At 38.9% G+C, this 17,620-nt stretch overlaps 1 protein-coding gene across 4 annotated transcripts in view; it reads right to left on the bottom strand.

The window, feature by feature from the left end:
• The window catches only part of LOC131042307 (uncharacterized), a 189,266-nt gene that overhangs the window by 77,170 nt on the left and 94,476 nt on the right, over window positions 1-17,620 (bottom strand). For 3 of the 4 annotated variants that reach the window (XM_059218561.1, XM_057975653.2, XM_057975652.2), the window contains one exon: window positions 13,971-14,132. The exons of the other annotated variant lie outside the window; for it this stretch is intronic. In XM_059218561.1, the coding sequence (XP_059074544.1) occupies window positions 13,971-14,132 (162 nt within the window). The remainder of the gene's footprint in view (window positions 1-13,970; window positions 14,133-17,620) is intronic. 4 annotated transcript variants of the gene reach the window in all.

The following is a 17,620-nucleotide window of genomic DNA, read 5'->3' as shown; positions in this document are numbered from 1 at the left end:
GCGTTGATTGTCTCCACCTTGTTCATGGTGATATGATTTATCTCTCGTTTTAATGCCAGAGTTCGACTTGCATTTGATATCTCAAATGTGCTTTCAAGTGCTTTGAACATTTTATAGGTTGTCTGATGTTTTCTTATGATGGGCATTATGTTGTTTCTCACCCCATCAACTATTATTTTTATGGCCTTTTCATTTCCCTCAATCCATGTTGTTTTGTCAGGTTCATTTTCAGGTTGGTCATTTTTAGTTTGAACGAATGAATCCACTTTGTTCTCTTTTAAGATCATCTGGATTCTGAACTTCCAAGCTGAAAAATCATCGCCACCTCCAAGTCTGTCTTCGAATCTGATAGCATTGGCCATTGGAGAAATGTGATGTAGTATATTAACCCTGCTCTTAAATTATTCACAAAATTGAATAGCCTCAAGTTTGATCAACTTGGCTCTGATACCATGTAAATGTTATTGCAATTTCCAATTTAATGAACAAGTTATACACTAGATGATGTATTTTAGATTTATTATTATGACAATAATATTATCATCTTTCTTTTCTGCAAGTTTGGAGGATGAACATGTATCGATTTCAATTTCATCCTTTTCTTTTGAATGATGTATATATAGCAAGGCAGCCACGATCAAGTGGCACCTTGATCGGACATGTCTTTTAGACATGTCCGACCAAGATGTCACTTGGTCGTGACTATCTACAAATTCGCTTGGTGTTTATAATAACTAATCGGTGTCAACGCAAATGATAACAGATCGATATAAACACGCCCGATAATGAATCGGTGTCAAGGCAAATGATAACAGATCGATATAAACACACCCGATAATGAATCGGTGTTAAAGCAAACAAGCCCGATAACAAATAGCATTAATATGCCATCGGGTTAATACCCCGATAGTATATTAATGCCGATTCATAAATGAATCGACATTAATATGCTATCGGGTTACTATGTTAAGCAGGTCGTCAATCTAATCCATCTTTATCCAATATCAATATCATAATCAAGATCAATGTTACAGTCTGATAAACATATTCAGTTCGGAAAGCATAAATCAGATAATCTAATAGCATAGATGAGTAAACCAAAACAGAATAGAGGAGATTAGGAAGGTCTTATCTTGCAGAAGCTACTAGTGCATTAACAGTATCTAATCATAATTAAACTTTTTAAGTGACATATTACTAAAATGTCCTCAAATTTGAATGCTGGTAAAACTTTAAAAATGAGATTGAGAGAAACTGACATGTTTACCTAAAGAGAGCACAGCCTTATATTATTAAACATATTAATAACTAAAGATGCCCCTTATTATAGTTATTTAATAATATTCTAATACTCCCCTTGATTACTAAACTGAAAACAACACCAAGCCTGTTCTGAATCTGAGAACAAAACACGGAAACAAGAGTTTAGTCATTAAATCAACAGACTGCTCCTGAGATGTGCAGAAATGAAGAGCAATGTCTTCAAAATCAACCAATTGCCAGATATAGTGAAGATAAATCTCAATGTTATTGGTGTGAGCACAAAACACTAGACCATTCATCAACTTCAGTACACTCCGATTATCACAAATAAGTGGAGTAGATGTATGTTGAAGAAGCCTAAAATCAGCCAAAAGTCTCCGCAGCTAAACAGCTTCACAACTAGCACTTAAACTACTATGTACTCTACTTCAATTGAAAATAATCTGATCCATCCTTTACAATGAAACAAATAGATGTACGATGAAGCTTACTTTGCCATGAAACAATCCTCAACTAAAGCAAAAAATGTAGATGGTAGTAGACCATTGAGTATCAACTGATCTTACCCAATCAGAGTTTGTGTCTCCTAACAAATCATAAATCTATTTTCCTTTGATATAATATGCCAAAGTCAAAGTAACTTTTGACAACAAAACAAAGATCCAACCCAATGGTTATAAGATACGTCAAGCTACCAATCGCCTATTTGTGGAATGATTTATTAACCAGAGATGAACCATCAAAGGCCAAGTACTTCAGCACTGTTGATGGCGAAAATGAGCTGCTTGCTCTTGCACTTTCGATCAACACAGAATAGGATGCCGAGTGTATTCTATCCTCTCTTGAATAAGGAAATCCCTAATGCTATTTAGATTGATCAAAGGGGATAACTTCAAGATTCCAACTATCAGGTGTTGACTTGCTCAAGATAACTCAGCAATTGATGTGTATTGCTGGTAAACACAAGGGGACTTATGCATTTTACAAGCTAACCTGCATCTGGTGATGCTTTGATTCTCAAACTGGGTAAAATAAAAGAAAAAGGATAGGGTTTAGAGCTCCTAGAGACAATGACAGTAACAATTGGTACTATAGGTAGACAATTTCAAATAAACTAGTTTCTGCTCAGCCAGAAATAAACTCACAACTCCACAAGAATAGTGCAAGCTCCAAGGGAATAAAAGGATTTTCAGACTATGGATACCCAATTTTGGCGCAGTCTAAGACAACCACCCATAGTTAAATTAAGAACAATAATGGGTTTAGACTAACCGTGCACGAGGACCTACAATCAGCAAGCCTCCAATGGTATGAACTTGAAATCAAATCAAATACCCTCACACTTCACTATTAAGATCACTGAACTTTATTTAGCTAGATGCAAGGAAGCCATGCAAACAGACAAGGGCAAATGGCAAAACACCATATTTCAATGCTATATTCATTTGCTCAAATTGCCATTAGAACAATTTTTATCTAGCAATTTCTACTCTATTCTACTTATACTCCGCTACTCTATTCTACTTCTACTCCTAATTACAGCTATTTATAATTTACTAGCTTGTAAAATATCCTATCCTACTGTTCTAACCTTTTTAGAATGAGAGAGGCACTAACCTTTTATAGTTTTTACATTTTAAATCAATGGTCAAGATTCAATCCATCCAATGCCTCTGATTTGCCTTCTAGAAGTTGAAGGCTTTTTGGTTAATGATCTCAACAACCATCGACCATCTTTTCCGCTACCTGCAACTGTTTTCAATTAACCTCACTAAAAGACAAGATTTCACTAGGCTCAAGGCATAAAAAGGTGCCACCTTTTTGAACTGCAAAACAACAATTGCTTTTACAATAAACTCATTTTTTTGTTATTTCTAGTTGTTCACTTGATGTTTCTACATACACCTGTAGCATTTTGTGCAAGCACCTGCCTTCAACTCATTGTCAATGGTGGTAGTAAGGGTCTTTGATTGTCCAACCCTTCTTGCTTCACCCATTGGGTCAGCTTACTAATGCCCTCAAGATCTTGGCATGGCATTCCTCCTCTAGCTTTATCCTGGGGATCCTTTGGCTCATTCAGTGTTTTGGATGGTAGTGCCTTATCCCAAGCATCTCTACATGGTCTTGTGGCGTCCTAAAATTGTACCCCTTTACAATTTTGACCGCATTTGGGTTCTTACCTTAGCGTTTGCGCCCCTAGGCTTGATTGGGACCTGATTCTGCTCGCACCATGCAAATGACCCCATTTTGACCTCATACATCAACTCGGCCCCTTATCCTAGCCCCCAAAATGGGTAGGACCAGGGCGTGGCATGCCTTGGTCCTCCCTATTTGGGCCCCCCTTTAAACCCTTTTGTCATTTCAAAAATTGAGCGGGAAACCTAGCTTTGTGTTGGCTCATGTTGGAAAATTAATATGTTTTTCGACTGGCAAGTATAAACGGAGGTTTTCCCCTGCCATTTGAATGACACAAAAATCAATCCATCATATACACACATGAAATTCAATTCGACATCAAGCAATCGAGCATTCAAGTCAAGTGAGCAAGCAATCAGTCTTCCTTCAAGCCTTGTAGCAGCAATAGAGTCAACAATTCAAGCAATGAAGTGGGCAATCACATTCTATTTTGTCAAAGACTTCATGAAACCCTAATCCTGTCTAGAGACAAACAAAACTTCACAAGGAGGTATATCATTTGGTTTTCAATCATTATTCAGCATCTCCCTCAAAAGGAGAATCTTCTATTACAGCAATTCAATTATCTTTTATCTATATTTCATGGTTAATTCCAAAACTTGGGTTTGACTTAGGCAAACCCTTATTCCCAACCTATTTCCCTTTTCTTTCATTTTGCAGGAAACAGGTACGGAGTTGTGATCTTCAAGATAGGCATTATGTACAATAACAAATCAATCCCCCTTTGGTGTGTGCAAAGTTTGGAAGACCAAGGCAACGAGCACCATGGTCCCGATATTTCAGGAGCTCCTTTGGGGATTAGATCTGAATCTGATTATATTTCTCAATTCCAAGCTGGTGACTTAGTCCACATTTATAGCTTCTTGTTTCTGTGTTTTCATTATCATTTCCAACACTTTACCCTAATTTCAGCAATTCAACTTACAAAAGAAGTTAAACAAATTCACACCTTGAGTCCAACTAGTATTCAGTCCTAATCCTTGCTGGTTGGTGACTGAATCTATTGGACTCTAGCCCTCTTTGAATGTAATTGGTCTCTAAGCAAAAATTAGCGGTTTCTTCCTTCTATGGTGGGAACTCTGATTTTTTACCCACTACATTTTGGTGAACCCGACTTCTTACACCTTTAATTCTAATTTATGTTCCCAGATTTGAGTGTTTATACAATTTAAAATTCAAATTTTCATTTACAAGTTTGATTTTCAAGTGAATTTAAAAATTGATGTTAATTTCAAAAACCCTAAATTTAAAATTTAAAATTAAGCTTGTGAATTACTTAATTTTGGATTAATTGTTTCAGATCTGATTGTTAATGTTAATTCAAATTCAAAATTACGAGGTTGTTTTCAAAAAGCCCTCATTTTTAAATTAAAAATTGTGAGATTATGCTTGAAGCAACCAAGATCAAAGAGACCAAAAGATAGCACAATAACAAGAGAGACAAAATATTTGATAAGATAAAACTATATTCTAATCAAGATGCAAAAGAGATCAACTGGATCGTTAATTACATACAATGTACATGAGCCTGCTTATAAAGGCAAGGCTAAGAGACGAGAGAACACACAATGATGACATGTGGCTCAATGAGATGCAAGGGTAGATAAGGGTAGGTAGGAGAAATAGTAAAATATTCCACATGAGGTGGATCACCCATCGAAGGTGGAATTATCAATCCACAATAAGTGGATATGATAAAGTAACAACAATATCACACCATAAAAGGTGAAATTTGTCCTACATACACACTCCCAATGTATGCACATCTCCCTAAGTGTCTCATATGCAAACTACAATGTTATGCATGTACCTAAGTAAACTTAAGTAAAGTGTAATTATATACAACATGAATAAATAATTACGCCAACAAAAATTACTAGTGAATTCAATTTATCTTTTCAAAATCAAAAATCAATTTGCTTAATTAATTGAAGAATCATTTTTACAAAATTTTGCATTGTTTAATTATTTTAAAGTTCAAATTCCAAATTTCAAATTTCAAATTTCCCTCCTTTGCATCAGTTTTACTATTCTTAGTCCAACCTATAATATCCTCATGAGAGCAAGTTGTAGAATTAAGGCTTCCCAAGGTTTAACTACAATCCTACAAATGATCTTGTTTATCCTCATTCTTTCTCTAACACTCATGATGTGGATGAATCATTAACTAGGGTTTATGTTGACCAATTGGTGAAGATTGACAATCAATTTGAAAATCTTCAACAGTGGATGAGTCAACAATACCCGTAAAGTGAAGCTTTACCACTGATTGAAGGATTAAAAAGAATGGTTCAAAGTGATAAACTTGGTGTTAATCTGTTGCATGGTATTGCTCATATTGTTGATACTAATATTATGTCTATGAAGAGTTGTGCTGAAGTCCTTGGTTATACACAACCTCCTAGTCAAGTTAATCATTCCATTCCTATGACTACTCCTATGGCTAGTGTCCCCAACTTTACATCTAACATCATGGCTACTTCCACACAAAATGTCATACCTACGCATGTTAGTCAAGGGGGCAACTAATCTAATCATAATTCCTTCTTCCCTCCTATGAGTCTTCCATTTGTTACAAAATCATCTCCCATACCTACCTACCATAGCGTCCTACCTCCCTATTCTCAAGCTCCTCCTTCATTTAACAATGTTACTCCTCCTCAATCCAACATGTCCAATTTCAATCTATCCACCAAAGCTACCATCAATAATCTAGCCCAAACAATGTCTTCCTTCCAACAACAAATAGCTTCCATGAATCAATCCAAGTATATTGTGCCCACATTTGATGTAGTGAGCCCGTTATCCAATGACATTGTTCATGTTGTCCCTCCTAAACATGTGGAAGTCCCCCAATTGGAACTTTATAATAGAAAAGATGACCGTTTAACTCATGTGAAAACATTTCAAACTTTGTGTAGTGACTTTGCTCATGACCAAAGACTTTTGGCTAAATTATTTACTAGACCGCTTAGGGATAAAGCTTTGCAATGGTATTGTTCTTTGCCTCCTTATTCTATTACTTCATTTCAACGATTAGCTAATGCTTTCATTCAACAATTTCACAATAATATTGGTCCTAAGATTACTTCAACTGATTTGATGCATTGTAAGCAAGGTGTTAAAGAAAAAGTGACTGATTTTATTGGTAGATATAAACATATGTATTGACAAATTGTTTTTCCTATGCCTGATCAAAATATTCAAAGAATTTTTATTTCTAATTTGCAAAAAGACATTAGACATAGACTTCTCTTTTCTGAGTTTACTTCCTTTATGCAATTGTGCATAGTACTTCACAATTATCACCTTATCGTCAATCAATTGGAACAATCTCCTTCAATGGCTCTGACTGATAAAAATGGAAGTCCTCAACAACCTTTTGCGAAGTTCAAACCGAATAAGGGATTCATCAAGTTCAATGACAACAACAATACTCAAATAACAGCTGCAACAACAGGTGTACCTCCTTTGTCAAAGTATTCTAGAAAAGAATTCACTCCTCTTAATGAATCTTTGCATAACATTATAACGCAATTGTTACAAAGGAATGTGTTGAAGCTTCCCCCTATTAAACCACTTGATAAATCAAAGCCGTTGTCACCTTACTTTGATTCCAAAGCTTTTTGCCAATATCATCATCAACCCGGTCAACACACTGAAAAGTGTTATTCCTTAAGAAGTAAAATCCAAGACTTGATTGATAACAATACCATATCTGTGGCTGGTGTGAATGATAAAGGAAACAAATTTGTAGCTCCTCCAAATCAAAATTTTCAAATTTTCACTAATCCTTTACCTTCCCATTCCACTAATGTGATTGAGATTGAGACTGATCATTTTTCCTTCTCTCCTACTGATCTTGGCCTTGAGTCTAATAGTGTGGTGAACCTTATTGATCAAATTGAGCCTCCTAAGGACTTATGCATTACATTTGATCCTAGTGAGAATATAAAAGCACCCGATGGCCCATTATATATCACTACGAGAATCAAAGACATACCCTCACGAGGCGTGCTCATTGATCCGACTTGTATGGTTAATGTTATAGTCTTAGAAAGCTATATCCCTCCTTTCTTCTTCCCAAATCAAGAAGAAAATGAAGTAGCCAATGCAAGCCAACCTGTGGATGTCAATGCATTCCAACAATACCAACGTGGCAACCGGGGGTACTACAATAACAATAACCAAAACAGCAATAGTGGCCCGTATACTACATCTACGCCTCCAAAGATATTCAAGTTCCCCCACATCACAACACGAGCAACAACCCAGGGTACCCGAAGGCGCCACAGCAATATGTGAATCAAGGAAGCAAAAAGGATGGTGGAAAGTGGAATTGCACAGGCGGCGGGATTCCCGCAAGCTATCCAAAATTACGAGCTTGTTGTGGAAAGCTCAAAACATTACATGCCTAATAGTAGAGTGGTATTGGTGAACGGGACAGTGATGGCGAATTTCACTCTTGAGGCTATTGGAGAAACTTTTGATATCCCCTTGCATGAGGAAGCAATCGTAGTAACAATGGAGGAAACTCGGGCCATATACGATTAGAATCCCAATAAGTGCAAGGGCAAAATGAATGAAAACTGGTTTTAAGAAAAGAGACCCCCTAGCACTAGGATCCTCAAGAAAGTCTACCGGTGTGAGTTCAACGAGGAGTACGGAGACATAGTTACTCTACTCAACTGAGCCATGGCGATTCCCCACTCCAATATGTTTGAGGAGTGGATGTTTTACTTCACAGAAGAGGTCTTTATAGGGAAGGCCAAGTTTGACTGGGCTCAAATCATCAGTGACAACATCCATACACAGCTAGTTCAACTTGCAGAGAAGAGGTACTTCACAATGTCCTCTTATAAGGTGTATATGTTTGCAAGACATCCTAGACTGTCGGGATTGATTCGCCTGGGTGACACTGGAAACGAGCCTAATCAGATAAAAGGATATGACTGCTACCCTCAGCTACATTTCTACAACATAAATCAGAGGGAGAACAACAACATAGCCTATGCAGTCGGCCAATATGAGCGCGTGAACGATGCTTTCACCATGCGCATTGTTAGGGCGCTGCAAGAGGGATTGCAGCAAAGGATATCCAAATAGGCCATTGCACTAATATGGAAATACGAGACATGATAATTTCAATTTCCCTGATTCTCTTACTTGATAATCTTAGGCTTTGAAGGCACTCCCTATCGGTTCCCTAGATATCCCACTGTTAAGATGGTGCTCTTAAAGGTTGCCAGGCAAGCACATGCAACTGGGCAGGTCCCTAGAGACAAGAAAATGGTTGGAGTCACATTCCCAATGGCAATAGGGGATAACGACGTATACTTCAAAATCCCTACACAGGTTGAGCAATCAATTGATGAGATGGTGTCCTATTGCCTACAAGAGCATTCCAGCAAAAAGAACTTTGATCCTACATTACTAGGACGAAAAGCTTATGGTCGCCACTATAAGCATAAAATCAACATAGAGGATTAATGGGCTAGCTACGCAGATGCTTTTGAGTTTCGTAGGAGAGAGTATTCTAGGCTCAATCTGCATCAAATCCAAACCTTTGAGTACACCCGAGTTCCAAATCAACTAGTTTACTATAGGGACCGCATGCAGCAACAAGCCTTTGAAGCCATAAAAGATCACCCACCTTCGATCAACTAGTCTCAGGACCCAGCCACCGATTTGGGAATCATAATGCAAGGTCCTAAGAGACATACTGATGCCTGGCTCGATTAACGTATTCAAGAGCTAACCCGTGATGGCATACAGTTCACCTATAACTTGATGGGAGGCCTTGAGTCTCACTCATCAGAAGAGGATGAAGCATCAAGTGGTGCACAAGAGGAAGAAGAAGAGGCCAAGAAGAAACCTGAAAAGAAGAGAAAGAAGATGAAGGCCAGTAAAGGGTCGCAAGCATCCGAGAGATCCAAGAAAAATAAAAGCCAATTGGTTGAGGCCCATGCATGAGAAAAATTACCAGTAAGGAGGTCGTCTGCTGCCACCTCACCAGAAGATACCCATGCAGCAGAAGATGTGACTAAGGTAGAGCACCAGTCTACCACCCTCGAGCAGCAAATTGATTCATCTACCGCTGAAACAGCGGATCAGAAAGAGCCTAATGTACAAGAGACAAGGATGCAGATCATTAATCTAGATAGGCCTGAGGATGAGATGGAAGAGGGAGAAATCCATCCCAATGAAGAGGATAAGAAGAAGGATCCCAAACAGGAAGAGCAAGAAGAGGAAGGTGATGGAAAAAATGAGGAAGCCGATGAAGAGAATGAGAACAAGGGTGAGGATGAAGAGGAGGACAAGGATGAAAATCCCCCTAGAGATGAAGGACAACAGGAGCTTGAGATGCTCGACAATTGTTGAGTGAAGTTGAGGAGAACTCAGTTGTAGACTAAGAGCATGATGCAGAAGGAAATCAGCCCTTATCCCTACCTGATCAACCAAAGTTAGAAAGTGAGTCATCTGTAGCTTCAGCAAAACAGAACAGGGAGTTAGTGGTCACTTCAAGACAATCTGTCCCTCCAGCCTAGTTGTAGGCCCGAGTCCAAAGGAAAGCCACCGTATGGCCACCTATAAGCCTAGATGACGTCTTCTCCCGAAAAGGAGAGCCCCAGGTTAAGGGGAAAAATAAACTGAGGACATATTCCAAGGTGACTAAAGATGCTCAGAAGAACCGAATAATACACATTGCTGATCCACCATAAGGCAAATCAGCCGAGGAGGTCTCACTGGCTGATTATAATGTCATGTCAATCCCAATGGAAAAGGCGACTAAAGGGCAGGAGGTGGAAGAATTCAAGGACTTCGTGGAGACGATACTAAGTCAGCTGAAAAGGATGACTGCTGAGAGAGAAATGTATAACGCTCGAGCACAGCAGGCTGAAAATTATATAGATCACTTGTTGAAACCTGTACAGCACACATAAGAGGCCTACGCCCCTCCTATAGCCTTGGGGCAGAAAACGATTGCAGAATTTGAGAGTGTCCGAGACACAGCCAAGGCAACTAGAGAATGGATGGAGGATATAACATGAACAAGGAATCACGCACTCAAGGAGGCAACTGGCATGAGATTGGACGCAAGCGATCCTGACAGAGATTGCAAACCACCAAGGACAAGGTTGGGGAATATAAGAAGGCAGTTGAAACGCCCCTCCCCATCATCAAGCCGTTATTGTGGACCCATTCTCAGATTCCCACTGTGTAGCAGATCCTTGAGCGTCATGATGTCAACACCTTTGGAAACTGGTGTCAAATTTTAGGTATGCAAAGCGACATCATAGACTACATCAACAAAGGATGCGAGGAGTGTGAAGCGACCCTGCTCAACGTCAGGACCTTTTGTGAAGGGGTCTTGCAAACTTTGATTAGTAATAGACAGCCTGAGATGGAGTGCAACGAGATGAAAATACGCTGGAAATACCAGCTGAAAAATGATGGGAGTCCAAATACCAAGGATGATATAGAGTTCACCAACAAGCTGCGTGCAGCAATAAGGAATTTTGAGACCAATAAATTGGACTGGTTTGAGCAGATTGGAAAGATAGACAGTCACTATGTGGACATTGACTTCTGGATGATTAATCCACCTCTTCCTCCTCTTAAAGAAGTATGTTCCATTTGCCTAAGGTTCCAAGAATATATTCGGGCAACGCGAGCTGCAGGCCGAGATATATTGAAAGGGTACTTAGAAGGTGAAAATGAATTTTTATTGTAAAAGGGGAAAATATCTATTTTGGGATAACAAAAAGTGCAGTCCCCAAAGTTAGTTATTTCTCCCCAACTACCAAAGTACAGTTTCAGTTTTTGAGCTCCATGCAGTGCACATTTTGGGGCAGCTTTATGGCTTGTAGTTGTTAAGTTAGTTGGGAGGTATATTCCATACTAATTAAGCATGGGTAGACATGTTTTTTGGATGAATTTGGGCCATTTGTTTAAGTTTAATCTTAACCATTCATCTAAGTTTTGAAACTCTATATAAAGGGGCTGGTTTTCCCTTATTTTTGTAACAAGTCCAGAATTGTTGCTAAAACTCTACCAAAATATTTACAAGATTAATGGAATTTCAAGTTGTATAAGTTTCTTGTGAGTGCATGATTCCCTTCTTCCATATTTAAATTTCTGCTATGCATTTTATTTACAAATAGTTTGTTTGGGTAGATATTTGATAGAAATTTTATGTTCATACCATTAAGGATTAACTAACCGTTAATCCCGCTATGGTTAGTCTGAACATTTCTATGAGTTTAGTTCAACTGTTCTGCTTTGCTAGTATGAATGTATGTTTTGTATTCAGAACTTGTATTTAATAATTTGAAAATCTGATTTTCCCTTGAAGATTGCACCAAGTTTTGCCTAGTTGTGTCTAACTAGCAAAGCAGAACATGGTAATTTTAAAGTTTCTGTCTATCTGCCCAAATATACTGTTTTAGTTAGAGTAGTTTAGTCTCTCTTCCCTACTTTTTTTCCTTTTTTTTATAAATCTGAAGTTGATATCTACCAAATAGCATCATGTTTAACATATATCTGATGAGAATAAGACTTTTAGAGTCTTAGGTACGTCCTATAGATACTTTGAAGCCTATCCTACCCATTAACGTAAGTCCATTTGTGTTTACCAGCAAAACACATGAACCATTGAATTATCCAATAGTCAAGAACTGACAATTTAAACCTTGAGGTCGCCTTCTCGTGATCATTTCAGTAGCACAAGAAGCCTCCTTATGCAAGAGAGAATGGGATTATCTCAAAATTCTATTTGTGTTGATCGAAAGAGTAGAAGTACGATTTTCGCCATCAACACTACCTTCCTTGGCGGTACACAACATATTTAAAGGACCCAACGGTTGCCAAGAGGTACACAACTGTCAACCAACCGAAACATTAACTACCCGAGAGTGACAACCCACTTAATACAAACAATTAATACATTGGCAGTTAACAAATATTATCAAACATAACGATAGGCATTTTATGCCGACTACATGCATCACATAACAATTATGAGGTTGCATATTTACCACAAAAATTGCAATTCTAAATTAAATCTAATTTTCTAAATTATTTCAATTTTCTCAGACTTTCCTTCTAGTCACTTTTATAACAATGTTACATGCAGCAGTAACTCATATAATGCATTAACTCTTAGTCGATTACTTAAAAGCAGAGTAGCTGGAAACTCTGTTGTCCCTCCCTGCGCACGCATATCCCCATATTCAAAACGGATATGTATCTAATACAACACATATATGTATCTGATACCATACCCACATATGCCCAAAAAACCTTGATTTTCCAACCATGCCGAATACTATGTGATTTGATTTTTTTGAAATTTGACATAAATCTTCCTAAATTTAATTTTAAAAAACTTCATTCATGCATTTAAAAAAAAAATTGTATAAACAAAACCTACACCAAATGAGAAAGACAAATGAAATGTTTTTCTATTTCAGTGACCCATTTTTTGGGTTATCTTCCAACGCAACTCTACTAATTTTGCATGTTGTAAATTGTTAAATAAACTTAAAATTATTTATGTAGCAATTGTGTGTCTATATTGCTTTTGAAGTAATGAAAATCTCCTCTAATAACAAAGAAAATTGTGTTAAATACATGTATATGTGTTTTATATAAATGTTGTATCCAGCCGTATCCATATTGAGGTTCTTAAAAAATGGCCGTATCCGTATTTGTATCCATATCCGTGTTCATGCAACTTTACTTAAAAGTATACTTTTAAAAATTCCAAAAAATCTCCTAACGTATGAATACTAGTGGATCCTAAACCACAAAATAATTAAAAAGTAAAATAAAATAAACTTATTTTCATCATATATTGAATCACATTTTTCCAAGCATTTGAGCTATTCAACATATTTCAATCTTTGAGCATTCACCATGAAGGTTTGTTTGGTCTCTTAAGCCTTAATTTGGGCTTGACAGCAGGCGCTCCACCCCTCAACCCTGCCTTGGGGTAGACACCAAGGGTGCTGCCCCCAGATCCCACATGAGGCACTGCCCCTCTATTACAGCCCCAAACACCCACTCTAGTTTTAGAGAGCAAAAACTAAAACTTGTTTCACCCCGATGCTTTTTATAGATGAAATTTGTGAAATATTAATACAAATATGTAATTTATAATCATATGACACAGTGACGTGAATTTGATCCGATTTTTTATCAATAAATCAAGGATGAGCTATGTAAATTCAGTTCTAAGCATATTATTTTACAAGACTGTGCTTTCTTCGACAGTTTATTTAGTGGTTCAAATTTTTACAAGTTATTGTGGAGTCGACATTTTTTAATTATGCTTGAGAGCATCAATTAATATTATTTTTGCACCCTAAATGTTCATAAATGTTTACAGTATATTCCTTGCCTCAAATAAACTTACCAATGTGGTTAAACTTAATTATGTTTTGCAACCAAATCATACCATACATCATTCAAAAAAAATTGCACTCTAGATAGAGGTGGTCTCCATTCACCTCATATAGCAGCTCTAGTAAATTCAGAGTGGCAAGCATATCGCTTGTGCTGTTAAGTTCTTGCTCAAACATGTTTAGAAGACCTGATTGATAAACTGCTGCAGCTGTCTCACTTGAGATACTAAAAAGTGCAGCAGCAATAGACAAAATACGAATTCGCACCTGAAAATTACATATAGAGACCAGACATTATTAAAAAAACAAAACAAAACAAAACATAAAATTGAGGTTTTTTTTGAAAAAAAAAATTGCATTCAATTCAAAATTTCCCCCAACATGCAAAGATACAAACGAATAAATTTTACATTATTTGAGCAAACAGCAATGAAATGTCTATCTTGTAGGGATAAAAGTTTGTACACATTCACTTATAATATCCACACCTACCAAAAGTTATGATGAAATTATACGTCTGTGAATTTCAAATGCAATCAAAATATGAACTTATACATATATGCAGCACAAAATCTCCAATCAGCTACAAAATCTCCACACCTACCTTTATATATTAGCGAGTCCTTGGTCATGGAGGGAGAGTTAGTACAATGACAATGACCATACTAACTCTCCCTCCATGACCAAGGACTCGCTAATATATAAAGGTGAACGGTCAGTTACCCGGTGTCAACTGTCGACAACCGACGGTTTAACTGCCATCATTAACTCTAATTACATTAAATGTCTTATTGCTTAATTACCCGACAACAGCCATGGGAATAGGAGCCAAGGTGGGTTGTTGAGTGGGAGCTTCTGGGAAGAGAGGCATTGGAGGCCTTGGAGCTATCTTCCCAACCCGAATCAAACAATTTTCTGCTCCTATGGTTGTGTCATATGCACCAGCTAGAGAGGCTCCACCCATTGATTGGATCATGACAGCTATATCGTTGTTGAGAGCTCTAAGATAATACAAGAATGCATGATTTGGAGATGGCTTCACTAGAGCAGGAATCCTATTCCATGTCTTATGGAATCTAAAGTTGAAGTCTCCCATGAACTCGTGGGGTGCCTTCTTGATTGTAGTCAAATGCTCTACAAGTGATAGGTGATCACTTTTGTCTTTGAAATGGTTGCACAACCTCTCCCCCAATTCATCCCAGTTGTGAATGGAACTAGACGACAACCCTCTATACCACTGCAAAGCTTTGCCTTTCAAGGATGTGGCTAGGAGTCTGACAGCAACATCATACTGAGTGATATTATGGAAGGAGCAGATGTTTGCAATGTCTTGAATGTGCTCAATGGGCGTAGTAGTTCTCTCACCAGTGAAGTATGGTATACTGTTCAACGCAGCCACTAGTATATCAGTCCATTCAGTCAAAATAAGGGGACTCCCTCCATTGAAGGTAACAAAAATTGATTTCTTGCCATGTGAAACAATGGTCTATTGATATGAGTGGTGGGAGCCCTTGATAGTGATGGTCTTGTAAATGGAGGAGTAGAACGAGACTTGGGAGATGGGGTGTTTACAACCTTGACACCCCTGACTGGTGACAATGAAGGTCTACCTCTCTACCTTCTAGAGCCTGCAGATGGGAGCTCTATGAATTTGAAACTGCCCCTAGAAGACGCCCTTGTATGAATTCTGGGCATGAAATCTGCAACCGACCTTGGAAGTTCGGAGGTCCGGAGTTGCGGAGTATGACCACTTCGGCACCTCGGGAACTCGGAGGTCCGGAGTGAGGAAGTTCGGAAGTTCGGAACCTAGGGGGTTCCGACTTTCCAGGCCTAAGTACCTCGGAACCTGGGGGTTTCGGATTTCCAAGGTAAGCAGAGTTACGATGACTTGGGAACTTGGGCGTTCCGGGGGCCCAGAGTTATGAACTTTGTGTGAACACGAACTAGTCCTTGAGCAGTGTCGCCAAGTGCTTGAGAGATGACTGCCTCTAAAGGCTAAAACACTAAGAATTAGCACTAAATCCTTAGCATGTGAATTGAATGTTGTCCCACCGGGCTTGCCAAAAACTGTTATCACAAAAGCTCGCACCCTTGTTGAGCTATCAACTCAGCAACATTGTGAAACATGGAAACAACCCCGAATTCAATGTGGGACCTTGCGCATGGGGTTGAATCTCCGGAGAAGGCCGGTTTCCTACTCAATCCAAGTGCAAGTGTTGAGCTAACTCAACACTTCAAAACTAACTCTTAAGCCTATCCTAACAATTTGCAGTGGTAAAGGGAAGAGAGAATGCTTGAAATGAAAGGATGTGATGCACCAAGAAGAGATTGTTTCTCTCCCTACCGAAATGGCACAAGGAATCAACTGAAATACCCCAGAGATGCACAACTTCAGTTGCATAAGTGACCCAAACGCATGTATGGAGGTTGGAATTTTGCTAAGTGTCAAGAGGGGAGAAGGATTCCCACAAGTCACACTCGGAAAACAAGTCAACATAGCATATATGGACAGAGGACCCACAACATACACTTATGATGAAGGTAAGGAAACATACACAACATGCACAAGTTGAAAGAAGGCAAGAATGTAACTTCAATTCATTCGAAGGCCAAAGGCCAATCTTACAGTTGCAGAAATGCAAAAGTGATTACAAGTCTTCAAGAGAAGAGAAGAGCATAAGAAAGCTCAAGGCAGCAAGGAGAGAACCCTTTACAATGAGGCTTAACAACCTTATATAGAGAAATGGTTTACAATGGTGACCATGACACCTGACCCTTTACAATGAGGCTTAATAGCCTTATATAGAGAAATGGTTTACAATGGTGACCATGACCCCTGCATGTCAGTCTGGAAGTGCAAGGAAGTGCATGCACTTGGCTTGTACATACAAGCAACCTAGCCATACCACCAAAGGCAACTCTGAGGAAGGTGGATTGACTAACCTTCCAAAGTCAGACATAACATAAGTCACCAAGCATGGCCCCGTACCTCCTTGATGGAAATATTGCCAAAAACATTTAATGCACCCTTCTGGCTCCACACAAGAAAGTGCAAAAGTCACCAAAACTGTAAGAGCATTTAAAGCCTTGAGTGTTGATCACGCCATCCAGAAGTGTCGCCAGTCGGAAGGAAGTCTGGAGACTTCAGAACCTCGGACTCCCCAAGTGAGGAAGACAGGGGAAGGAGCAAGGAACTCTGAAACCTCGAGGTTCCAAAGTTCTGAGATATAGACAAGAAGAGAGGAAAGGGACTTCGGAACCTCGGGGTTCCAGAGTTTCGGAGGAACTTCGAAGAGAAGGCAAAAGGGGAAGGAACTTTGAAATCTCGAGGTTCCGGAGTTCCAAGGAACTTCTCAAAGGAACTTCGGAACCTCGAGGTTCCGGAGTTCCGGGATAGAGAGGGAAAGGGCTAAAGAGAGAAGGGGAACTTTGGAACCTCAGGGTTCCGGAATTCTAGGCAAAGGAGAAGCTTAAGAGAAGAGGCGAAGGAAAGGAAGGCTAGGAACTTCGGAACCTCGGAGTTCTGGAGTTCCAAAGAGGGAAGGAGAGAAAGGACAAGGAACTTCAGAATCCCGGGGTTCCGGAGTTTCGGAGAAAAGAGAGAAAGGCCAAGGAGGGGAGGGGCTAATCTAGGGAAAGAACTTTGGAACCTCGGGGTTTCGGAGTTTCGGAGAAACTGGAGAAAAGCTAAGGGAAGGAAGGGAACTTTGGAACCTCGGGGTTCCGGAGTTCCAGAGCAGGAAAGAAAGCAGCTA

The sequence above is a fragment of the Cryptomeria japonica genome, chromosome 3 (genome assembly GCF_030272615.1).
Source record: "Cryptomeria japonica chromosome 3, Sugi_1.0, whole genome shotgun sequence".
Lineage (NCBI taxonomy): Eukaryota > Viridiplantae > Streptophyta > Pinopsida > Cupressales > Cupressaceae > Cryptomeria > Cryptomeria japonica.
The sequence above is the reverse complement of the archived record's forward strand: the minus strand, read 5'-3'. Positions and strand labels throughout refer to the sequence as shown.